Raw genomic sequence first — 26,731 nt, 5'->3', positions numbered from 1 at the left:
CTTGGGGAAGTTTGCTATTCGCGAGAAACCCAGAGCCCTTTCGGTCTGCGCTTCCCTGGTCATAGGGAAGTTTATAATGTCCATCCTGCGTGCGTAAAGGGCTTTAGTCACCTGTCGAATGGAGTAATGTGTGGCGTGCAAATGTCGCCAGCAGAGGCCTGAAAGGAGCCCGATGCATAGAAGGAAAGTGCCGCAGTAGCCTGAACCTCAATGGGCAGTGCAGTCCTGATGGTGCTGGTAGGCTGCATATCTCAGCTATGACCTCCTTTCGGATGCGCAGCCTCCCAAGGCATGTGTTATCGGACAAGTTCAGGTATGATCGCTTTTCCCTGTAACTGCGTCGGGTATAAGGTCTCCTCCTCCGCAGCTGACTGCCTTCTTCAATATACCTTCTTCCATCTTCAGTCTGTAGCATGTGATTAGTGACCAATACTGGTAGAGAAGTTACAGACCCCATCACTATTGCTATAAATGCCCTAAATTTGTCCTCATTGAATTGAAATGTGAGCAGATGATTTCCAAAGAGTCAATAAGGCCCTTAAAATAACTCACAAATTAATTCTTCTCATAAGCACCTTCTTCAAGCAGCCTCTCACTTCCTCCGACATTCCAAATGGCTTCCTAGTGTCGAGTCCTGCTGAACAGTGCCAGTCAGGAGCAACTTTTCTCCAGCGATCTCCAACGATCTTCTTGGCGAGCGATCAGCCCGGCAATGTGTGGGCGATGTGGCGAAAGTTGCGGTGAACGATCACCTCAGCGATGTCAAAATCTTGTGTGCCAAAAGTTGGGCCGCCAATCTTTGGGCGATGTTCCAGCCCAACTTTCCAATTTTAAGGTGAAATGGGCGATAGCCTGCAGATTTGGGTGATAGATGGGCGAAAGCCCAGCGATCACCAGGGGAAGGTCTAGCCCCAAAGACTCATGACCCTCTGAGAGAAAAAATTTCTCCTCATTTCCGTTTTAATGGGCGACCCTTTATTCTGAAACTTTGTCCCTTAGTTCTAGATTTCCCCACGACGGGAAACAGCCTCTCTGCATCGACCCTGTTAAGCCCCCTCAGAATCTTATACATTTCATTAAGATCATCTCTCATTCTTCTAAACTCCAATGTGTATAGGCCCAATCTACTCAACCTTTCTTTATAAGACAACCTTTCATCTCAGCAATCAACCTCGTGAACCTTCTCTGAACTGCCTCCAATGCAAGTATATCCCTCCTTAAATAAGGAGACCAAAACTGTACGCAGTGCTCCAGGTCCTGTGCAGTTGTAGCAGGACTTCCCTATTTTTATACTCTATCCCTCTTGCAATAAAGACCAACATTCCATTTGCCTTCCTAATTATTGCTGTTCCTGCATGCTAACTCTGGGTGTTTCATGCACAAGGACCCCCAGATCCCCCTGTACCGCAGCATTTTGTAATTTCTCCCCATTTAAATAATAATTTGCTTTTTTATTTTTCCCACATTATACTCCACCTGCCAAATTTTTGCCCACTCACTTAGCCTAAGTATATCCCTTTGCAGATTCTTTGCATCCTCCTCACAACTTGCTTTCCTACCTATCTTTGTATCATCAGCAAATTTGGCTACTTTACACTCGATCCCTTCATCCAAGTCATTAATATAGATGGTAAATAGTTGAGGCCCCAGCACTGATCCCTGTGGCACCCCACTAGTTACAGTTTGCCAACCTGAAAATGACCCATTTATCCCAACTCTCTGTTTTCTGTTAGTTAGCCAATCCTCTATCCATGCTAATATATTACCCCCAACCCCGTGAGCTCTTATCTTGTGCAGTCACCTTTTATGTGGCGCCTTATCGAATGCCTTCTGGAAATCCAAATACACAACATCTAATGGTTCCCCTTTATCCACCCTGCTTGTTACATCCTCAAGGAACTCCAGCAAATTTATCAAACATGATTTCCCTTTCATAAAACCATGCTGACTCTGCTTGATTGTATTATGATTTCTAAATGTTCTGCTACTATTTCCTTAATAATGGACTCCAGCATTTTCCCAATGACTGATGTTAGGCTAACTGGTCTATAGTTTCCTGCTTTCTGTCTCCTTTCTTTCTTAAATAAGGGTGTTACATTTGCGGTTTTCCAATCCGCTGGGACCTCTCTAGAATCATGGAGATTTTAGCAGATTACAGCCAATGCATCCACTATCTCTGCAGTCACTTCTTTTAAAAAGTCCTATCGACATGGTGTGATCAAAGAAAGATTGTGTACCAAGGTTACAGTCACAAAGGACATTAATAATGACTTTGACCAATACAGTCTTAGTACTATGTGAGGAAACTCGACAGGAGGCATTCCAACAAAATGTGATGGGAGAAATGGAAATGGAGCTACAAAGCAACAGCATATTGGAGATTGGATGAGTGTTGCAGAAGATGGGAGGATTTATGGGTAAGCTCTTGAGATGGGGATTTTTGAAGGATAAAATGACAGAGCATAAGGAATTGGAGCTATTAAAGAAACCATTGAGCACTGGTCCAAGGAAAGATAGTTATATGGAAATTACAACATGTTAGTGTTTATCCTCTGCAGAAGTAAGTCTGACCTCCTCTATCAACTCTCTTCTGCCAGTATGTGCCTCTATGTTCCCATATTCCTTTCTTCCTCTTTCCTTCAATCACCTATCTAATCAATTCTTAAATGTTAGCATGTTCTGTGCTTCAATCACTAACTCTGCTAATGTATTCGACAGCCTTGCATCTCTGTGTAAAAAAAGGCTTCTCCTGCTCCCTGTCATAAATTTCTTAAATTTAGTCTTGTATCTATATACCCTTGTTCTAGACTCCTCAATCACTAGAAAAAGTCTGATTCTATCTACTCCTTCATCATTTTAAGCACTTCCATCAAAAAAGCCTCTGTTCTAATAAAAACAGCCACAATGTTTCCAAGTATTTCTTCATATTTGTATTTCAACATACCAGACGGCATCCTAGTAAAACTGTGCTGTATCTTCCCTATTGTCTCAACGTCCTTCCTATAGTACGAAGCTTAAAATATATAGGCATCACTGGCAAGGCCTACATTTATTACCCATCCATAATTGCCAAGAAGGTAGTGGTGGGTCTTCTTTTTTAACCACTGCAGTGTTTAACCAGTGAAGGTGCTCCCACAATGCTGATAGGTAAGGAGTTCCAGGAATTGGGCATACCTTCATTATTGCTTGGTCAAGAAAGAATGTTGTGTAACTTGGGAGGGGAGCTTGGAGATGATGCCATCGTCACTGTCCTTGTCAGTAGAGGAGATTGCAGGTTTATTAGATGCTGCCAAAGAACCCTTGGTGAGTTGCTGCAGTGCATCCTGTAGATAGTACATACTACAGCCATGGTACATTGGTTGTAGAGGGGTTCGATGCTTAGGCCAGTGGATGAGGCGTCGATCAAGCAGACTGGTTTGTCCTGAATGGCGCAAACTTAAAGTGCTATTGCAGCTGCACTCATTGAGGCAAGTAGAGAGTATTCCATCATACTTTGCCTTTGCCTGACATGTGCCTTGTAGGTGATGGAGAGTCTTTGGGGGTTCAGGAGTTGAGGCACTTACCACAGAATGCCTCTGACTTCCTCTAGTAGCCACGTCATTTATTATATATGGATTCACCATTAAATTTCAACTTTTAGCATAGAATCATAGAACGATGCAGCACAGAAGGCCATTTGGCCCATCATGCCTGTGCTGGCTCTTTGAAAGAGCTATCCAATTAGTCCCACTCCCCTGCTCTTTCCCCAAAGCCTTGCAATTTTTTTTTCCTTTTCAAATATTTAACCAATTCCTTTTTGAAAGTTACCATTGAATCTGCAGCTTCCTTTGGTCCTCAGAAATATTTACCATGCCTCCTATTTTAGTATAATCTGCAAATTTGGACATAGAAACATTGAAACATAGAAAATAGGTGCAGGAGTAGGCCATTCGGCCCTTCGAGCCTGCACCACCATTCAATAAGATCATGGCTGATCATTCACCTCGTAACCCCTTTCCTGCTTTCTCTCCATACCCCTTGATCCCTTTAGCAGTCAGGGCCATATCTAACTCCCTCTTGAATATATCTAACGAACTGGCCTCAACAACTCTCTGCGGTAGAGAATTCCACAGGTTCACAATTCTCTGAGTGAAGAAGTTTTTCCTCATCTCGGTCCTAAATGGCTTACCCCTTATTCTTAAACTGTGACCCCTAGTTCTGGACTTCCCCAACATCGAGAACATTCTTCCTGCATCTAACCTGTCCAGTCCCGTCAGAATTTTATATGTCTCTATGACATCATTCTCCCGAGCCCTATATTCAAATCATTGGTGTACACAGTGAACGAAAGTGGTCCCCGAACAGAACCCTGTGGGACACCCAACAACCCGCAGTTGCTGGACAAGAAGTTCAGTCATAGGGGACTGAGGGTGTAGAGAATGGGTCTAATGGAAGAAATTAGCTCGGTGAAAGTGGCAGATGAAGGAGGGAGTTAGAGAAGCTACAGAGTGAAATGAGACAAATGGTAATTGGGGAACAAAGAGTAAACTGTATTGAGACAGTCCACTGAATAGTCTCTATTTTCAAGATTAAAAAAATACATGAACTACTCACACTTGTTATTGGAGTTGTGGATAGGAAGAGCTGAGGATGGGGGTAAAGGGAGGCAGTTTGTTGTGGAGGTGTTGGGTTGTCCTTAATCTCCACAATAATCGAGTAGTAAACAAATTTAGACATAGAAAGACTGACACTGTCATGCTTAAAACGTTCCAGCCAGTTCTAGCAATTAATTCCATGCCTGTCATGCATTCAAACTGGAAGCCCTCAGATATCAGGGTGAAGAAGTGGAATCCGTATAAAGAAAGTGAGAATGGGAGATGGTGAGGGTCTTCAAGAAGACAGGCAAGGAGAGATGTTGAGCTGGTCAACAACAGCAAGGTCATGGCAGGTAGAGGGGCAGAGGAAGACATCTGGAGAGTTTGAGAGGGTGGTGCAGAAAGAGCTGCAGCAGGGGGAGTGGACTGTGTTTTTTTTCTCTCGGGACAGAGGGTGAGAGTAGGGAAAAGTGAATGCTGAGAGAACCAAGAAAGTGATTGGAAATAATCTGGTCAATGATCTCAGAGGTGGCAAGGCTTAGCAAGATGGCAAGGTGAAGAAGGCTGCCATGTGTGGGTGAGCCAGTTAATATGCAGGGTGAGGTTGACTGAGATCACGAGGGCAGAGAAATCAGAAGAAATTTAGGTGGAGACTGGAAATACCAAATTGGAGACACTTGGTGCAGAAGCTAAGTGAGGAGATTTCAGTGTGGAAGTTTCCAGCGAACGTATGAGTGGTACATGATAAGGACTTTGAAGCAGAGGAGGAGGAGTGTAGTGCATAAGATGCTCAAAGAAAGAGAAGTGCCAATGGAATAGGGTGACAGATCAAAATGGGCTCTATCAATGAGAGCTACATTGCCCAAAAACAAATACAGGCAAAGTTTGTCTGAATTGGTTTGCTAATTTAATTATTTTAAATAGCATCAAAACAAACCTTGGCGCACATTTCTGATTATGGATCACACCTAACACTAACCTTTTTTTTTAGATGCTGCTCAACCTGCTGTACACTTTAAACATTTTCTGTTTTTAAAACTTTAACGCACACAGAGCCTGCCTAAATTCATTTCACTTAGGATGTATGCAGCCAACAGAAACAAGAAAACTTTCAGCTTAGGCCGGTTTGAAACCCATGTCTCCAAGTGATAGAACTGTCTTCCATCCCATTATACCATCCACTTTGCTTTGTTTGCGAATTATAATTTCCTAATCTAAGCTCTCTGAACCTAGAGCAGCACAGTAACGTTAGGTATTAAGAGAAGGGAGAAATGCTATTCAAATTCTGTTCCACCTCGTTAGTTATAACTTGAGCAAGGAAATATCAAACATAGCCGTGCAGGACAAAGGGGAAAGGAGGGCATGATTCAAACCTGAGCAGTCTATGGCATCTCCTGACGTAGCAGTCTGGGAGTAGAATGAGTTTAAGATGCTAAAAAAAGAGATTTTTTTTTATCCTCAAATGACCAAACTCTAATACAATCCACAGTCAACCAACCAGACTACATCTAGTGGATAACAAGCTGTTCAGAATTATGGGCTCAATTTTCCCCAATGCCATTTTTTGGCGTATTGCAAAAGTTATGCCCGTTTTTTTTGGGCCTCGACTACTCAAAAAAAAAAACTAGCAAGTTTCCCCGTTCTATTTTTTGAAATTGGTGCCCCGCAGGCTGTCCTTTAGCTTCGGGGGGGGGGGGGGGGGTGGGGGTAGATGGAGCCGAAAAAACGATGCCCCCCCCTTCCGCACATACGCGAGAAAAAAAATAACCTTTTTTTATGTGACTGCTATGGCCGCGCATGCCCAGTAAACCTCCCAGTCTGCATTCAGCCATTTTTTAAAGAACCAGTTATGTGTGAGAACTTTAATTCTCAGTGGAAAAAGCGGAGCTACAATACAATATTCCACACAGCTCAAGGACCAAGAATTTCTCTCAGGATGAAGTGGAGGCACTAGTTACTGTAAGTGAGGCCAGATGGCACGAGCTGGACACCAGCAGCGGTCGCATAAAAGTTTCACCAAAAGAAATGAAGAAACATTGGAACCAACTTGCACAAAATTACTGTGCACTGGTGACCAACCTGAGGTCTGGAGGCAAGTGCAAAAACAAGTGGCAGGACCTTAGTCAAGTAGTTAGTGTAAGTAATAGTTTCATTTATTCACTGGAATTGCAATGTAAATGTAACCACCAGGCTGTGGAATTTGCAGGACTTACTCCCTCCCTCGAGTGTGGGCCCAGCTTGTGCAATGGTGGTTGCTTTTCTCCAGGCAGGACCCATCAAAGCAGCAACCCTGTCTTCCAAGGGTGTCAGTGAGTGCAGATTTGCCAGATCTCCCTCTGTTCAAGTTCACCCAGCAGAAAGACACACTCTCTAAAAAGTTACATTTTCATCAGTGCAGAGGAAGGTGGCACAGGAACTCGAACAGGAGGAGGCCCGGCAAATTCTTCAGTCTGGCTTTGCTAAATGTTAAGTGCTGCGCGGGCTAGCCATGCTTCGGTTCATGGGGTGTCTCCGTCAGCTACGCTTCAGTTGATGCAATGTGCTATCATTCATCGTGGTCCTTCAAATGAGCCTGAAGGCTGCGCTGTGAGAGCCTACTCATGCCACCCTGCCCCCTCCTCTGCTGCTAACCATTTGTCTGTTCTGTTATATTTTGCAGAACTTGAGGCCAACTCTGATGAGGCTGAAACTGATGCAGAAGAAGATTCAGATGCAGTTGAGCCTGAAGTGGAGAACATCTTCCAATCCCACCTTCCAGACCAAGGGCATGTAGTGAGGAGAAGGGGCAGGGGGAGGGGATGGATGAAGCCCCCACTGTTGTACTTACTCTGGAGGAAGTGCAGGTGCCTCCCATGCAGGTGCAAGGCCCTTTCCTGAGTGGTACGAGTGTTGGGACATTCCATGGGGGTTTCTCACCGTCCGAAGCTGCGGGTCCCAGTGGGATGCAGCGAGGCACACCCAGGGCCCCACCGTCCGAGGCTGCGGGTCCCACCGGGTTGAAGCTAGCCACACCCCAGGGGGAGGAGGGGAAGGAGAGCTCCTGAGGTGCAGGATCCAACAGATGTGGTTCAGATGATGGCAATGAATGCAGAGAGTATTGACCTTACACGATCACTCCTGGACACCATCAGTGAGGGGGCGGGGGGGGGGGGGGGCGGGGTGATGAGGTATCGGAACTGTCGGGAGAAATAACAACGAGAAATGGGATCACTGCCCGGGCACATGAGGGAGGGAATGTCGCAGGTAGTTGAGACACTGTCAGGGCACATGAGGGAGGGAATGTCGGAGTTAGCTGGTGCAATAAGGGAACACGCACAGCCCCCGCGGCCACTGACAGAATCAACTGCCACTCCCACTCCAATCCCCACGCCAGCCTCTGAAGAGGCCCAAGCCGGGCCTTTCACATTACCGCCTGCCCACGTTCCCCCATCAAGAAGTGTGCCAAAAAAATGGAGCCGATAACTGGGGAGAATTGACTATCTTGAAATTAATAAACTGCAGCAACAAAAGGCTGAGTGGACAATTTCAAAAGCATTTAGTAGAAATAGACGTATATATATTAAGCACAGACTGAGTATTTATAATAAGAACATAAGAACTAGGAGCTGGAGTAGGCCATTTGGCCCTTCGAGCCTGCTCCACCATTCAACAAGATCATGGCTGATCTTCGAGCTCAACTCAACCTTTCCGCACTATCCCCATATTCCTTAATTTCCTTAGCTCCCAAATACTTATCGACCTCTGTCTTGAATATACTCAACAACTGAGCATTCATAGCTCTCTGGGGTAGAGAATTCCAAAGATTAACAACCCTTTGAGTGCCGATGTTTCTCATCTCAGTCCTAAATGGCCGAGCCCTTATTCTGAGACTGTGAGCCAGTGTTCCCCAGCCAGGGGGAGCATTTTCTCAGCATTAACCTTGCCAAGTCCCTTAAGAATTTTATATGTTTCAATTAGATTACCTCTCATTACCAGCAACTTGAGTAAGCATTGTCTACTCAATCTCTCCTCATAGAACAATCCTCTCATCCCAGGAACCAGTCTAGTGAACCCTTACTGCACTCCCTCTAAGGCAAGTCTTTCCTTAGGTCATTATCATCATCATAGGCAGTCCCTCGGAATAGAGGAAGACTTACTTTCACTCCTGAAGTGAGTTCTTTCGTGGCTGAACAGTCCAATACGAGAGCCACAGACTCTGTCACAGGTGAGACAGATAGTCGTTGAGGGAAGGGGTGAGTGGGACTGGTTTCCCGCATGCTCTTTCCGCTACCTGCGCTTGATTTCTGTACGCTCTCGGCGTTGAGACTCGAGGTGCTCAGCGCCCTCCCGGATGCACTTCCTCCAGTTTGGGTGGTCTTGGGCCAGGGACTCCCAGGTGTCAGTGGGGATGCTGCACTTTATCAGGGAGGCTTTGAGGGTGTCCTTGTAGCGTTTCCACTGCCCACCTTTGGCTCATTTGCTGTGAAGGAGCTCCAAGTAGAGCACTTGCTTTGAGAGTCTCGTGTCTGATATGTGAACTATGTGGCCTGCCCAGCGGAGTTGATTGAGTGTGGTCAGTGCTTCAATGTTGGGGATGTTAGCCTGAACGAGGATGCCAATGTTGGTGCACCAGTCCTCCCGGGGGATTTGTAGGATCTTGCGGAGACATCGTTGGTGATATTTCTCCAGCAACTTGAGGTGTCTGCTGTACATGGCCCATTACTCTGAGCCATACAGGAGGGCAGGTATTACTACAGCCCTGTAGACCATGAGCTTGATGGCAGTGTTGAGGGCCTGGTCTTCAAAACACGCTTTTCCTCAGGCGGCTGAAGGCTGCACTGGCACATTGGAGGCAGTGTTGGATCTCATCATCGATGCCTGCTCTTGTTGATAGGAGGCTCCTGAGATATGGAAAGTGGTCCACGGTGTCCAGGGCCGCGCTGTGGATCTTGATGACTGGGGGGCAGTGCTGTGCGATGAGGACAGGCTGGTGGAGGACCTTTGTCTTATGGATGTTCAGCATAAGGCCCATGCTTTCGTACGCCTCAGTAAATACGTCGACTATGTCCTGGAGTTCAGCCTCTGTATGTGCGCAGACACAGGCGTCGTCCGCGTATTGTAGCTCGACGACAGAGGTTGGGCTGGTCTTGGACCTGGTCTGGAGACGGCACAGGTGTTAGGTAAGGAGACCAGAACTGTAGACAGTACTCCAGGTGTGGCCTGATCAATGCCCTGTATAACTGTAGTAAGACTTCTTTACTCATATACTCTAATCCCTTTGTAACAAAAGCTAACATACAATTTGATTTGCTAATGCTACCCTCTCTCACTTTTAATTGTACTGCTGCATGAGCACTTATTGTTTTACCCACTTTGAAATTTATTCTGAATACTATAAATTAATTGAATTGGACATTCATTCTAAACTGAACAAGCCTAATTTACATCAACAGCAACCCTCTCCCCACCCTATCTTCTTACACACAAAGTGGCAAAGAAGCCAAGTCAATGTGAATCAATGTGGCCTCCTGTTTAGCAAACTGGTGTGTGAATTAAACTATCCAGCACATTTATTTATTCAGCACAAAAATGAAGGAAATCAAAAGATTCAAAGTGGATTCATGTCTCTGTGGAAATAGACTACCTTTGTCCAGCAGGTGGTGCTCATTGATGGTTCTGAAGGAAAAGCCTACTGGTGATGGCAATCCAAACACAATTTCAGTTAACACAATGGCTCCAGAACTCTGTGGGTTCCTGGTGGAAGTTTCAGGATTCTGGCATTGTTACTGGCCTTGTCAAAGTTGGCATGGTTGGGGGAAAGTTATCTATTTAAAATATTCCAGGCAAGTGCCTGTGTCACTTGAGGAGACTGGAAGTTCCAGCATGGGGTGCTTGTTCCCGAAGGGAGTTGTTAGTCCCCCTGGAAAAGATGCTTGAAGAATGTCCTTCAGCCGCCTTTCTGAAAAATGTACCCAAAATGTTTTTAATTCTTCAGGGTTCCAGGCCACAATCCAGGCCTGGTCCCCCATGGTGGGCCCCACTTGCACCAGCCAGAAAACTGACACACCTCCTTTCATGGGCGTAAATGCTCATTAGCAAATTCCTAATTAAGCATGAGGGAATCCCTAGCCCGCGAGCCCCCTCCTCAACCATTTCCCTTCTTATGCCACTGTCCTTTGGGACAGATGGATGCTCCGGTCCCAACAAAGCCCTGGATAGATGTAAACATGGAGACAAGAGCTGAATTTCAGAGGTGAGGTGTGACTGACTGCCCACAACATTGAGACAGCATTCAACTGACTATGGTACCAAGGAGTCCTAGTAAAACTGAAATCAATGGGGATTAGGGGGAAAACTCTCTATTAGCTGGAGTCATACCGAGCACAAAGGAAAATGGTAATGGTTGTTGGAGGCCAAACATCTCCGCCCCAGGCCATCGTTGCAGGAGTCCCAGGACAGCATCTTAGGCCCAATGATCTTCAGTTGCTTCATTAATGATCTTCCCTCTATCATGTCAGAAGTGGGGATGTTTTCAGATTGCACAGTGTTCAGCTCTTTGCAATTCCTCAGATAACGTAGCAGTCCATGCTCACATGTAGTAAGACCTGAACAATGTCGAGGCTTGGGCTGATAAATGGCAAGGAGCATTCATGTCACACAAATGCCAGGCAATGACCACCTCCAACAAGAGAAAGCTTAACCACCTCCTCTTGATGTTTAATGGCATAACTATCGCCGAGTGCCCCCCCCATCAACATCCTGGGGGTCGCAACTGGAAAAAAACTCATTTGGATCAACCACATAAATGCCGTGGCTACTAGAGCAGGTCAGAGACTGGGTATTCTGCAACATGTAGCACACCTCCTAATTCCCCATTGCCTCTCCACATAAAGTACAAGTCAGGGATGTAATGGAATATTCTCGACTTAAATGGAGGGGTGTAGCTACAAGACGACTCAAGGAGCTCAACACCATTTTGGCCGACTTTACTTGTGTGTTCTTCTAAGCTCTGAAGTTTACAGGGTTGTCTTTTATGCAGGACACATTCGGCTACAGTGGCCTCAGTCTTTTTCATCTCTTTCATAATTTCTATTAGTTTTTGATGCTGAGTATTATGATTTTGAAGGGTTTCGTACATTTTAATTTTTTTCTCCTCATTGCAGAGTTCTAAAGGTAAACCTTTAGGTGGCCCTGTCATGTAACATTATCCCTATATCTTATCCCACCCTACCCTTTGGCACCACCACCAGCCACACAGACTGACCTAGTCATCTTTTTCTCCTTACCCGACAAGCTCCTTGTTGCCTCATCTCCCATCCTTGACTTTCACCACGACCAATATGTCCTGTTCTATCATCCAACTACCCCTTCTGAATAAAACAATTGCAGCTGCTGTAATCATTACAAGACGTTACAAAATATGCTCCATCATTAACATCTAGGTTTTTTTCCCCAAACGGCGGAATGTGTTCAGCTAAGACATCAGATGGTATATAGTTGGCATGGTTTTGCTTTCCAAGTTATCTCAGAAAGACATTGTTATTTTTTTTCATATAGAAATCTTAGTTGTTCCTAAAAAATGGTTTTCTCCAGAGATTTTCATTGTCAGCAATTTTCTCTTGGAAGGACCATTTTACAAACAGCTCTATGAACAACGAATCTTGCTATCAAGTCATTAAACAATTCTAGAAGTTGTAGGCACATGTGCATGCTGGGAGCAGCTTCTTCATTTGAAGTGAAACTTCTGGACACCTGATTGAATTTAAAGCTCAGGTTTCTCACATCGGCACAGATATCCAACACAAACCACTGTTGCAAGCTTTTCAGTCAAAAAAAATGTTTAAATATAGAGAAGTTTAATTATTTTCTTGGAAATTAGTTAATTGTATCTTACTTTTATTATGTTACAAATCTTATTTCCAATATTAAGGACCGCATTTTCCACTTGCTGGATTGTTGGTGGCTGGCACATGTTAACGTACGATTTTTTTGTGTACGTTTGCGCCAGAAAAAAAAAAATCGGGACTTTCGCCAAAGGAATATTTGAATTTGGCACAGCGCTCTCCGAAATTAGTTTGGGGGACGGAGCTTCAAGTCTGTGCCAAAAACTCTCCGGGTATGCGCGAAAAGCTGAAGTTGCCAGGGCAAATTGAAGTCTGCTCCCCGGAAAGGACTGCTACTCCACCGCTGCCGAAAGGGCCATAAAGGACCTCTCCCCCGTTCCCCACCCCACCCCCGGCTGGACCCGCTGCAATCCTGGGTCGAATGGCCCTCCCGCTCACGAACTTCAACTCGCAGGGGGAGGAGCAGTCCTTTTGGCCCGGGATTGCAATGGGTCCAGCAGGGGGGAGGGGGGAGCAGTCCTATGGCCTGGGATTTTAGCAGGGGGGAGAGGGGGGGAGCAGTCCTTTCAGCCCAGAAATCTTCTTCCCTTGCTCCAAAAAGAATTCCCAGTAAAAAACAAAGTATTTTATTTTGTATTCTTATTGCCTCGTTCCTATCCTCTTATGCGCCGCACCGATTCTTTAACTTAACAGAAGTTTTTCTTTGGAGTTGCTTTTGGCCACTGTTCGCCTCGCTCAAAAAAATAAAATCGCACGTAGAGAAAATCATTTAACTGTGAAGAAACGGCCAAAAACGGCACGGATCCAGTTATCGAGCGCCAAAAGAAATAAAACTGGCGCCGACAGTGGGCGCCAAAGTAGCAAAAGGAAGATTTCACGCCAAAACATGGCACCCAATCGTGGTGAAAATAGAGCCCTAAGTACTTATCTTACTGGAGAAACAAGATACCAGCTAAAAGGATTTGCAAAAATATTTGGAGCAACTTGTTTTGTGCCCTTTCTTTCCTTATTAGTAAATTTGCTGATGGTTCATGTTGGATTCATTGATTTCATGTGCCCTTTGTAGTTCCACATTGGGAATATATCTACCAACTTTCCTTGCATTTGATTTGTACATTCCCTATTTGTAATTTGTTGCTATTTCATAAATATGAAATTTAAGTCAATCGGTTGCATGTAAAAAAAAGTGACGCCCGAAGTGTGACAGTCATAGCTGCACACGATGCACAAGATTTTTCGTTAAATAGATGCGTGCCAAACAATTTCAAATAACATTGAAATTTGTATGTTATCCGAGTTTCCTAAACTATGAAATCCAATAACCCTGCACATTCATTCAGGAATACTTCAACGGCTACATTCCTATCTCCTGATTTTGAATGCACAGCGAGAAAGAAACTAAGAATTTACATTTATAAAGTCTTTTGCAACCTCAGGACATCGTAACCAATGAAGAAATTTTGAAGTGTAGTCAGTGTTGAAATGTAAGGAAACTACATTATTATTTATGAACAGAGTAGAGTTCTCGAATGAAAGTGATAGATCAATGACAAAAGTGAAAAACAATAGCAAAGATGAAACGTTGCACTCCTGCTCCTTTATATTACTGAACCATTTCGACTGGTGTTGAATCTTCCTCATTTAAGTTACAGGGTGAATTTGACAACAATGAGAAACTCAGTTGCTCTGAAGTCACAATCGCAACTTTAATGCTATTATACAGGTGAAACTATTATACATCCGGTTCCGATATATTCAATTTGTTGGTCTGTATAATCCAAGAGAAAATCCGACCCATGGTGATGGGATTTGAACTCATGTCTCTAGGTCATTAATCCAGGCCTCTGGATTACTAGTCCAGCAATATAACCACAATGCTACCGTACCCCCTTTTGCATCAGACCAAAGCTCATCCCAGAAGCTTGGTTCTTAAATGAAATGTCTGTGTAGAACTGAACCATACAAGACACCAGGTTAATTTGTTGATCAACGATGATTAGATGCCAGAGGGACAAGTACACGGCATCGTGGCAACACCCACGCTCCAAGCACTGGCACCTGCTCGACTATGTCATCGTCCGAGCGAGGGACCGCAAGGACGTGCGCATCACCCACGCCTAGACAGGAGCCGACGACTGCTGGACGGACCACCGCCTAATCCGTTCCATCATCAACATTAATATAGCCCCAAAGCGGCGATGACAACAGAAGCAATGCCACAGAAAAATCAACGCCGGGGCACTCAAAGACCCAGTTAAGAGAGCCCTATACAGCCAGCGCCTCACTGCCAAGCTGGCGACCCTCGATGACCCTGAGACGCAGAGTGTCCACAGCGCTTGGTCTGCCCTCTAGGCCACCATAACCAGCTCCTGTGAAGAGATGCTCGGTCACTCAACCAGGAAACACCGGGACTGGTTTGACAAGAATGACCAGGAGATCCAGGAGCTAATAAACCACAAGTGCAGGGCATTTCTGAACTTAAAGCAGCAATCCAATTGGGGAGCAGCAAAGCAGCTCTACAAACGACTGAAGGCCAAGGTCCAACAAAAAACCCGCGACCTAAAGAATAGATGGTGGGTGGAGAAAGCACAGGAGATTCAGCAGCTAGCCGACAGCCATGACGTGCGAGGATTCTTCACCACAGTTAAGTCCACCTATGGTCCAAACAGCCAAGGCCCCACCCCACTACTAGCCAAGAACAGGGAGACACTCATTAAGGACACCGAGGCAGTCAGGACCCACTGGAAGGAGCATTTCGAAGATCTCCTTAATTGAGACTCTTCTTTTGACACAAGTGTCCTTGACTCCATCCCGCAGCATGCTATCTTCCACCATCTCAGCAAAACCCCAGCCCTGCATGAGGTAGAAAAGGTCATCCGTTAACTCAAGAACAATAAGGCATCAGGAGCAGATGGAATCCCCACTGAGACACTAAAGTATGGCGGAGAAGCACTATTGGCACGAATGCATGACCTCATCTGGAAGAACGAAAGCATGCCGGGAGATCTCAGAGATGCCGTAATCGTGGCCATCTTTAAAACAGGGGACAAGTCCGACTGCGGCAACTACAGAGGAATCTCCCTCCTGTCGGCCACCGGGAAAGTAATCGCTAGAATCCTCTTCAACCATCTTCTTCCTATGGCTGAAGAGCTCCTCCCAGAGTCACAATGCGGATTCCGTCTACGAAGGGGTACAACGGACATGATCTTCACCGTATGACAATTACAAGAGAAATGCAGGGAACAGCACCAACCCTTGTACATGGCCGCTTTTGACCTCACAAAGTCTTTGACACGGTCAACCATGAGGGGCTATGGAGCGTCCTCCTCCGTTTCAACTGCCCCCAAAAGTTTGTCACCATCCTCTGTCTGCTCCACTACGACATGCAAGCCATGATCCTGACCAATGGATCCACCACAGACCCAATCCGCATCCAGACCGGGGTCAAGCAGGGCTGCGTCATCGCGCCAACGCATTTACGATCTTCCTAGCTGCAATGTTCCATCTCACGCTTAACAAGCTCCCCACTGGAGTGGAACTAAACTATAGAACCAATGGGAACCTATTCAACCTTCATCGCCTCCAGGCTAGATCCAAGGTCATCCCATCCTCTGTCATCGAACTACAGTACGCAGACAACGCTTGCGTCTGCACACATACTGATGTTGAACTCCAAGCCATCGTCAAAATCTTCACCGATGCGTACGAAAGCATGGGCCTTTCACTAAATATCCGTAAGACAAAGGTCCTCCACCAACCTGACCCTGCCACACAGCACTGGCCCCAGTCATCAAAATCCACGGCGGGCTTTAGATAACGTGGACCATTTTCCATACCTCAGCAGCCTACTATCAGCAAGGGCAGACATCGACGATTTAGGTCTAACACCGTCTCCAGTGCACCAGCACAGCCTTTGGTCGCCTGAAGAAGAGAGTGTCCGAAGACCAGGACCTCAAATCTGCCACCAAGCTTATGGTCTACCGGGCTGTAGTGATACCCGCCCTCCTGTATGGATCAGAGACAGGGACCATATACAGTAGACACCTCAAAGTGCTGGAGAAATATCACCAATGCTGCCTCCGCAAGATCCAGAAAATCCACTGGGAGGATAGACGCACCAACATCAGTGTCCTCGTTCAGGCCAACATCCCCAGCATCGAAGCACTAACCACACTCGACTAGCTCCGTTGGGCGGGCCACATCATCTGTATGCCTGACACGAGACTCCCAAAGCAAGCACTCTATTCGGAACTCCTACACGGCAAGCAAGCTCCAGGTGGGCAGAGGAAACGTTTCAAGGACTCCCTCAAAGCCTCCTTGATAAAGTGCAACATTCCCACTGGCACCTGGCAATCCCTGGCCCAAGACCACCCTAAGTGGAGGAAAAGCATCCGGGAGGGCGCTGAGCACCTCGAGTCTCGTCGCCAAGAGCATGCAGAAAACAAGCGCAGGCAGCGGAAGGAGCGTGCGGCAAACCAGACTCCCCACCCACCCTTTCCTTCAACGACTGTCTGTCCCACCTGTGACAGAGACTGTAATTCCCGTATTGGACTGTACAGCCACCTGAGAACTCACTTTTAGAATGGAAGCAAGTCTTCCTCGATTTTGAAGGACTGCCTATGATGATGATATGATCTCAGCCAGGTGATAATACATTTGGCCTCAGCAACCAAAAGTAAAAAGCGGGAGATGGAGTAGATCAGCTAGGGTTCCCACTCCTGACTGCAATTCAGCACACCTTGCTGGAAAGCTGTTGCATCAGAAGATCAGATGAAATAAGAACAGGATTGATCTTGGTTGTGATGCCACTGATAGGTCAGCCTGCCAATACTTGCACTGCAAATACTTGCACATGAAGAATGGGTAAGGTAGCAGAGAGTTGCCTACATCTGAGGAACTCTAACCCAGAATGTTAGTGCCTCCAGGAGAGGGGGGGATAAAATTAAGTGGGAAGTCAAACTACTGAAGTTCAGTGCCAATTGTAATGTATTTGCTTCATGGGTTCTTTGCTTAAGAATTCATAGCAACACACTGCTATTAAGAGCTAGTTGGTTTATTAACGAAGATTAAACAATCACACTACACATTACCAGTTCATCCACCAGGCTCACAACTGCATACCTCATCGTGGATGACCTAGGCCCAACTGACTGGGGTCTTATTGAGTCTTGTAAGCATCATGTGACTGGCTAAGCCACTCACAATGCAACAGCTCTACTAACCTGTGAACTTTACACCAATCAATTGCAACAGAACACTATACCTTGGCTTTATTTCTCCATATGTATCAGATGACCATGCAATGCTGGACTTCTCCCAACACCTTTGGTATCGATTCAAACTTGATTGGATGCTTTTTTTCCTTCTTGGCTTTATAGCTGCATCTTAAAAATAAAATAAATTCTATGATTACGATTATTTTTAAAATTCTAATTCTCCTCAATAAAATTACCCACACATGATTAGAATTAAAAATCTTGACTGATCTCTTTTAATAACAAATCCTACTGCAGAGTAACATTTCATTACTTTGCCTCAATGATGGAATTCTGCCCAACATGTTGATAAGGCATAAGAAAGTTTGGATCATAGAACGGCTATTTGGCCAATCACATGCACTTTTACACTTCATCAGTTTAAGCACCTAATGGAAGGATCTGCAATTTTTCCATAGTTCCCCCAACCCCTTCCCCTACCCCAGATAATCAAGTAAGACAACACATTAGCTATCTACTATTACAACTCCATTATTCAAAGTTAGGTCAGTAGTTTTCCATTGAAGATATTTCCTTGGTCCCAGCAGCACAGGTTCCATAAAGTGTTAGTTATCCTTGCAGTCTTCAAATGCCCATGGAATTTCCACTCCCATACTCTTAAATGCATTTGATATCCCATTTGAGGCATTTATGTATTCTTGCACCGTTCACAATGAACTAAATTGCGACCAACAGAAAGGCATTCACCAGAAACGTTTTTCTTTCTTTTTTGAAATTAAAATTAATCATACTATCTCCCACACTAATAGTTCTGTCCCAAGACCTCAGCAGAGTGGAACCCCTTACCTTCCTCAAGCTATCCTACCACCAACAACCTTCAGATTTTGAAAGCCCAAGTTTGAATCACCCAATTATTCCTCTTGTTCACGCCCTACTCCAGAGACCTCAGCACACAAATCTAGACTGGCACTTTAGCTCGGTACTGAGAGAGTCGTCTTCTTAGGCAGTCCTCCAGAGTCGAGGATGACTTGCTTCCACACTAAAATGAGTTCTAAGGTGACTGATGAGACCAATACGGAATCTACAGTCTCTGTCACAGGTGGGGCAGATGGTGGTTGCAGGGATGGGTGGGTGGGATGCTTGATTTGTCGTACGTTCCTTCCGCTGTTTGTACTTGGCTTCCGCGTGCTCCAGACGAAGAGACTCGAAGAGTTTGCTGCCTTCTCGGATGCTTCTCCTCCACTTTGAGTGGTCTTGGGCCAAGGATTCCCAAGTCGGCGGGGATGTTACATTTTTTCAAGGAGGCTTTGAGGGTGTCCTTGAAGCGTTTTCTCTGCCCTCCTGGGGCTCGCGTGCCGTGACGTAGCTCAGAGTAGAGTGCTTGTTTCGGGAGTCTTATATCGGGCATGGGAGTGCTGCACTATCGGAGGTACAGTCTTTCTGAAGAGATTATTTGCCCTCTAAGGTGAATATAAAAGATCCCATTGCACTATTCAAAGAAGAATGGGGGAGTTCTCCTGATGTCCTGGCCAATATTTATCTCTCACCCAGCATCACTGAAACAGATTATCTGGTCATTATCCTCATTAGTTTGTTGGACCTTACTGTGTACAAATTGGCTGCTGTGTTTTCCTACATTACAAGAGTGACTGCACTTCAAAATTAGTTAATTGGCTGTTAATCACTTTTGGAAATTCCTGAAGTGATAAAAGGTGCTGTATAAATACAAGTTCTTTCTTTCTTTAAGATATAGTACGGTCATTTAAGTCCAGTACAAAATAATACAAGAACAACTTGCAATGATTTAATGATTTAATACAATGATTTAATATCGTGAAACATCCCAAGGCGCATTACAGGAGCGTTATCAAACAAAATTTGACACCGTGCCACATAAGGAGATATTAGGACAGATGACTAAAAGCTTGGTCAAAGAGTAGGTTTTAAGAAGTGCTTTAAAAGAGAAGAAAGGTAAAGAGGGGGAGAGGTTTAGGGAAGGAATTGCGTAGCTTAAGGCCTCTATAGCTGAAGGCACAATGGTGGAGCGATTAAAATAGGGGATGCGCAAGAAGCCCTACTGGGAGGAGTAAGAGATCTTGGCGGGTTGTCAGACCAGAGGAGATTATAGAGATAGGGAAGGGCAAGGCCATGAGCGATTTGGAAACAAGGATGAGAATTTTAAAACCAAGGCATTGCCGGACTGGAATCAATGCAGGTCAGCGAGCACGGGGGAATGGGTGAATGGGATTTGGTGCAAGTTAGGATATGAGCAGCAGAGTTTTAGATAAGCTCAAGTTTATGTAGAATCGAGATGGGAGGCCGACCAGGACAGCATTAGAATAGTCAAGTCTAGAGGTAACAAATCCATGGATGAAGGTTTTAGCAGCAGATGAGCTGAGGCTGGAGCGGAGTCAGGCAATGTTATGGAGGTGGAAGTAGGCAATCTTGGTGATGGAACAGCTATGTGGTCGGAAACTCAACAATCGTGCTGGATTAGGAATAACAGGATAGTTCAGATGAATACGTGGCTTGAGGAATGGTGCAAGGAGGAGGGATTCAAATTCCTGGGACATTGGAACCGGTTCTGGGGGAGGTGGGACCAGTACAAACCGGACGGCTGCACCTGGGCAGGACTGGAACCGATGTACTAGGAGGAGTGTTTACGAGTGCTGTTGGGGAGGGGTTAAACTAATATGGCAGGGGTTGGGAATCTATGCAGGGAGGCAGAGGGAAGTAAAAAGGGGATAGAAGCAAAAGGTAGGAAGGAGAAAAGTAAAAGTGGAGGGTAGAGAAATCAAGGGCAAAAATCAAAAAGGGCCACATTACAACATAATTCTAAAAGGACAGTGTTAAAAAAACAAGCTTGAAGGCTAAGTGTCTCAATGCGAGGAGCATTAGTAATAAGGTGGATGAATTAACTGCGCAGATAGCTGTTAACGGATATAATGTAATTGGGATTATGGAGAAATGGCTTCAGGGTAACCAAGGCTGGAACTCAACATCCAGAGGTATTCAATATTCAGGAAGGATAGACAGAAAGGAAAAGGAGGTGGGGTAGTGCTACTGGTTAAAGAGGAGATTAACGCAATAGTAAGGAAGGACATTAGCTTGGATGATGTGGAATCTATATGGGTAGAGCTGCGAAACACCAAAGGGCAGAAAACGTTAGTGGGAGGTGTGTACAGACCACGGAACAGTAGTTGTGAGGTTGGGGATGGCATCAAACAGGAAATTAGGGGTGCATGCAATAAAGGTACAGCAGTTATTATGGGTGACTTTAATCTACATATAGATTGGGCGAACCAAACTGGTAGCAATACTGTGGAGGAGGATTTCCTGGAGTGTATAAGGGATGGTTTTCTAGACCAATATGTCGAGGAACCAACTAGAGAGCAGGCCATCCTAGACTGGGTCTTGAGTAATGAGAGAGTATTAATTAGCAATCTTGTCGTGCGAGGCCCCTTGGGGAAGAGTGACCATAATATGGTAGAATTCTTCATTAAGATGGAGAGCGACACAGTTAATTCAGAGACTAGGGTCCTGAACTTAAACAAAGTTAACTTCGATGGTATGAGACGTGAATTGGCTAGGATAGACTGGCGAATGATACTTAAAGAGTTGACAGTAGATAGGCAATGGCAGACATTTAAAGATCACATAGAAACATCGAAAATAGGTGCAGGAGTAGGCCAGTTGGCCCTTCGAGCCTGCACCACCATTCAATAAGATCATGGTTGATCATCCATCTCAGTACCCCTTTCCTGCTTTCTCTCCATACCCCTTGATCCCTTTAGCCATAAGGGCCATATCTAGCTCCCTCTTGAATATATCCAATGAATTGGCATCAACAACTCTCTGCGGTAGAGAATTCCATAGGTTAACAACTCTCTGAGTGAAGAAGTTTCTCCTCATCTCAGTCCTAAATGGCTTACACCTTATCCTTAGACTGTGTCCCCTGGTTCTGGACTTCCCCAGCATCGGGAACATTCTTCCTGCATCTAAACTGTTCAGTCCCGTCAGAATTTTATGTTTCTATGAGATCCACTCTCATCCTTCTAAACTCCAGTGAATAAAGGCGCAGTCGATCCAGTCTCTCCTCAGATGTCAGTCTAGCCATCCCAGGAATCAGTCTGGTGAACCTTCGCTGCATTCCCTCAATAGCAAGAATGTCCTTCCTCAGATTAGGAGACCAAAACTGAACACAATAATCAAGGTGAGGCCTCACCAAGGCCCTGTACAACTGCAGTAAGACCTCCCTGCTCCTATACTCAAATCTCCTAGCTATGAAGGCCAACATACCATTTGCCTTCTTCACCACCTGCTGTACCTGCATGCTAACTTTCAATGACTGATGTACCATGACACCCAGGTCTCGTTACACCACCCCTTTTTCTAATCTGCTGCCATTCAGATAATATTCTGCCTTTGTGTTTTTGCCCCCAAAGTGGATAACCTCACATTTATCCAAATTATACTGCATTTGCCATGCATTTGCCCACTCACCTAACCTGTCCAAGTCACCCTGCAGCCTCTTAGCATCCTCCTCACAGCTCACACCACCACCCAGTTTAGTGGCATCTGCAAACTTGGAGATATTACACTTAATTCCTTCATCCAAATCATTAATGTATATTGTAAATAGTTGGGGTCCCACCACTGAGCCCTGCTGCACCCCACTAGTCACTGCCTGCCATTCTGAAAAGGACCCGTTTATTCCTACTCTTTGCTTCCTGTTTGCCAACCAGTTCTCTAGCCACGTCAATACATTACCCCAATACCGTGTGCTTTAATTTTGCACACCAATCTCTTGTGTGGAACCTTGTCAAAAGCCTTTTGAAAGTCCAAATACATCATATCCACTGGTTCTCCTTTGTCCACTCTACTTGTTACATCCTCAAAAAATTCCAGAAGATTCGTCAAGAATGATTTCCCTTTCATAAATCCATGCTGACTTGGACCGATCCTGTCACTGCTTTCCAAATGCGCTGTTATTTCATCTTTAATAATTGATTCCAACATTTTCCCCACTACTGATGTCAGGCTAACCAGTCTATAATTACCCATTTTCTCTCTCCATCCTTTTTTAAAAAGTGGTGTTACATTAGCTACTCTCCAGTCCATAGGAACTGATCCAGAGTCGATAGACTGTTGGAAAATGATTACCAATGCATCCACTATTTTTAGGGCCACTTCTCTAAGTAATTTGAGATGCAGACTATCAGGCCCCGGGGATTTATCGGCTTTCAATCCCATCGATATCCCTAACATAATTTCCTGCCTAATACGGATATTCGTCAGTTCCTCCTTCTCGCTAGACCCTCGGTCCCCTAGTACTTCCGGAAGGTGTCTTCCTTCGTGAAGACAGAACCAAAGTATTTCAGAATGGTAGGCAGTGACTAGCGGGGTACCGCAAGGTTCATTGCTGGGATCCCAGCTATTTACAATATATATCAATGATTTAGACAAAGGAATTGAATGTAATATCTCCAAGTTTGCAGATGACACTAACTGGGTTGCAGTGTGAGCTGTGAGGAGGATGCTAAGAGGCTGCAGGGTGACTTGGACAGGTTAGGTGAGTGGGCAAATGCATGGCAGATGCAATATAATGAAAGCAAATGGCATGTTGGCCTTCATAGCGAGAGGATTTGAGTAAAGGAGCAGGGAGGTCTTACTGCAATTGTACAGTGCCTTGGTGAGACCACACCTTGAGCATTGTGTACAGTTTTGGTCTCCTAATCTGAGGAAGGCCATTCTTGCTATTGAGGGAGTGCAGAGAAGGTTCACCAGACTGATTCCCGGGATGGCAGGACTGACATATGAAAAAAGACTGGATCGACTAGGCTTATATTCACTGGAATTTAGAAGAATGAGAGGGGATCTCATAGAAACATATAAAATTCTGACGGGATTGGACAGGTTAGATGCAGGAAGAATGATCCCGATGTTGGGGAAGTCCAGAACCAGGGGTCACAATCTAAGGATAAGGGGTAAGCCATCTAGGACCGAGATGAGGAGAAACTTTTTCACACAGAAAATTTTGAACCTGTGGAATTCTCTACCACAGAAAGTTGTTGAGTCCAGTTCATTGGATATATTCAAAAGGGAGTTAGATGTGGCCCTTACAGCTAAAGGGATCAGCGGGTATGGAGAGAAGGCAGGAGAAGTTGCATGATCAGCCATGGTCATATTGAATGGTGGTGCAGGCTCGAAAGGTTGAATTGCCTGCTCCTGCACCTATTTTCTATGTTTCTATGTTACAATAGGATGAAATCACAAAATATGTTACAACACCATCGAATTTGTGTGTACTAGAGGTTTTATTCTATTCCATTCCATGATTTCTCATAACATGCTCTATAAATATTTTAATGAGCTTTTAAAAAGGACTCTCAGCCAACACACCAAGGTTCTAAACAATATGTGATGTTCTACAACATTTAAAACCCTCTTATGCTATCTGGAGGGAATGGGGAATGAGCCCAGAATTCTTAGCATTGTATGTTCCCATGAATGAAAAATCTGTCAACAACATTACAAAATTATAAATGTCTCCACAAAATGAGGCTGAACTAATGGCTCACATTTGATTGTTCCATTACACAAAATGAAGATTTTTGCATACCACACAGGCAGTATTCTATTTATACGAATTATAGCATCCTTGAGTAGAAAAATAACACTCTTTAATAAGAATTTTTGTAGCACAAGAAAACGAATTAAAATTGTTTTGTGATATCAAGTTGTTCATGAATTATGATTTTATTTCCACGACTACTTCTCCAACCAATTGGTGGCATACAGAGCACAATATGCTGTTTAGAGCTTATACACAAAAGACCCCAGCACTGGTTCTAATGCAGACTTAACAGCAATTACAAAATTGTGTAAGCCAACACCACAGGTTATTTGATCATTCATTAATTTGCTGTTTGTGATATCTTGCTGTGTGTATATTGATTGCCATGTTTTCCTACATAACAACAGTAATTGCATTTCAAGAGTGTTTCATTGATTGTAAATACATTCTTATTGTGACCAATGGATAACAAAGAGATGTATTTATTTTGCATATCTACACACTTACAACAACAACAACAACGTGTTAACGTAGTAAAACGTCCCAAGGTGCTTCACAGGAGTATTCTGAGACAAAAAAATTGTCACCGAGCCACACAAGGAGAAATTCGGGCAGATGACCAAAAGCTTGGTCAAAGAGGTAGGTTTTCAGGAGCATCTTAAAGGAGGAGAGAGGCAGAAAGGCGGAGAAGTTTAGGCAGAGAATTTCAGAACTTAGGGCCGAGGCAACAGAAGGCACGGCCACCAATGGTTGAGCGATTATAATCAGGGATGCTCAAGAAGGCAGAATTAGAGGAGCGCAGATATCTTGGGGGGTTGTGGGGTTGAAGGAGATTACAGAGATAGGGAGGGGCAAGGCCATGGAGGGATTTGAAAACAAGGATGAGAATTTTGAAATCAAAACGTTGCTTAACCGGGAGCCTATATAGGTCAGCGAACACAGGGGTGATGGGTGAACAGGACTTGGTGTGATTTAAGACACGTGCAGGCGAGTTTTGGATCACCTTAAGATTATGTTGGGTAGAATGTGGGAGTCCAGCCAGGAGTGCATTAGAATAGTCAAGTAAATAGGTAACAAAGGCATGGATGAGGGTTTCAGCAGCGAATGAGCTGAGGCAAGGGCAGCGACGGACGATGATACTGAGGTGGAAATAAGCGGTCTTAGTTATGCTGCTGATATGTGGTCGAATGCTCATTTCAGGGTCAAATATGACACCAAGGTTGCGAACAATCTGGTTCAGCCTCAGATAGAAGTTGGGGAGTGGGATGAAATCAGTGGCTAGGGAACAGAGTTTGTGATGGGGATTGAAAACAATGGTTTGATTTTCCCACTACAGGTTGAACCTCTCTTATCCGGGACACCCTTATCCAGCATCACCCCTCATCCGGGACCATTCCAGGCCACCGGGTGGCGCGTGCACAGAACGCGGCCGTCAAAATCCTACTCATCAATATAATCTTTCTCCTCGATCGGCTGCCTCCTCCTCATTGCCCTGCTGGAACTCCTGCAGCCACAGTCCTCGGGCCGGCTGCTCCTCCCCACAGTGCTCCCTCCGGGGGGTTGGGCCGACTCTTCCGAGGCCCACCAGCTCTTTGGGGCCCGCCGGCTCTTCTCGGCCCCTGCACATTGATTGGTGGACCGACCGTCAGTCAATCAGCGCACACATACACTTACCCCAGAAACAGCACTTAAAGGCGCAGTCCACCCAAACACGTGACCTTCCCTCATCCGGCAAAACCCCTCATTCGGGACAGGCCAAGTCCTGAGAGTGCCGGATAAGGGAAGTTTAACCTGTATTTAATTGGAGAAAATTTCTGCTCATCCAGAACTGGATGTCAGAAAAACAGTCTGCCGATTTAGAGATTATGGAGGGGTCGAGAGCAGTGGTAGTGAGGTAGAGTTGGGTGTCGTCAGAGTAAATGTGAAAACTGATGTTATGTTTTTAGAGGATGTCGCCAAGGGGCAGCATGTTGATGAGAAATAGGAAGGGGCCAAGGATAAATCCTTGGGGGACACCAGAGACAATGATGTGGGAGCGGGAAGAGAAGCCGTTGCAGGTGATTCTCTGGCTACGATTACATGGATAAGAATGGAACCAGGCGAGTGCAGTCCCACCCAGTGGAGAGGCGTTAGAGAAGGATCATAAAATCATAGACATAGACATTTACAGCACGGGAGGAGGCCATTTTGGCCCATTGTGTCCATGCCAGCCAACCAAGAGCTATCCAACCTAATCCCACTTTCCAGCTCTTGGTCCGTAGCCCTGTAGGTTACGGCACTTTACGTGCACATCCAAGTATTTTTTAAATGTGGTGAGGGTTCCTGCCTCTACCATCCTTTCAGGCAGTGAGTTCCAGATCCCCACCACGCTCTGGGTAAAGAAATTTCCCCTCAAATCTCCTCTATACCTATCCACAATTACTTTAAATCTATGCACCCTGGTTGTTGATTCCTCTGCCAAGGGAAACAGCTCCTTCCTATCTACTTTATCCAGGCCCCTCATAATTTTATACTTCTCAATCAGATCTCCCCCTCAGCTTC

At 45.1% G+C, this 26,731-nt stretch overlaps 1 protein-coding gene across 5 annotated transcripts in view; it reads right to left on the bottom strand.

The window, feature by feature from the left end:
- The window catches only part of LOC139265471 (uncharacterized), a 359,824-nt gene that overhangs the window by 317,847 nt on the left and 15,246 nt on the right, over positions 1-26,731 (bottom strand). For all 5 annotated transcript variants that reach the window (XM_070882494.1, XM_070882503.1, XM_070882509.1 and 2 more), the window contains one exon: positions 17,661-17,781. In XM_070882494.1, the coding sequence (XP_070738595.1) occupies positions 17,661-17,781 (121 nt within the window). The remainder of the gene's footprint in view (positions 1-17,660; positions 17,782-26,731) is intronic.

The sequence above is a fragment of the Pristiophorus japonicus genome, chromosome 1 (assembly GCF_044704955.1).
Source record: "Pristiophorus japonicus isolate sPriJap1 chromosome 1, sPriJap1.hap1, whole genome shotgun sequence".
NCBI classification, from domain to species: Eukaryota; Metazoa; Chordata; class Chondrichthyes; family Pristiophoridae; genus Pristiophorus; species Pristiophorus japonicus.
This window is presented reverse-complemented; position numbering and strand designations above follow the sequence as displayed.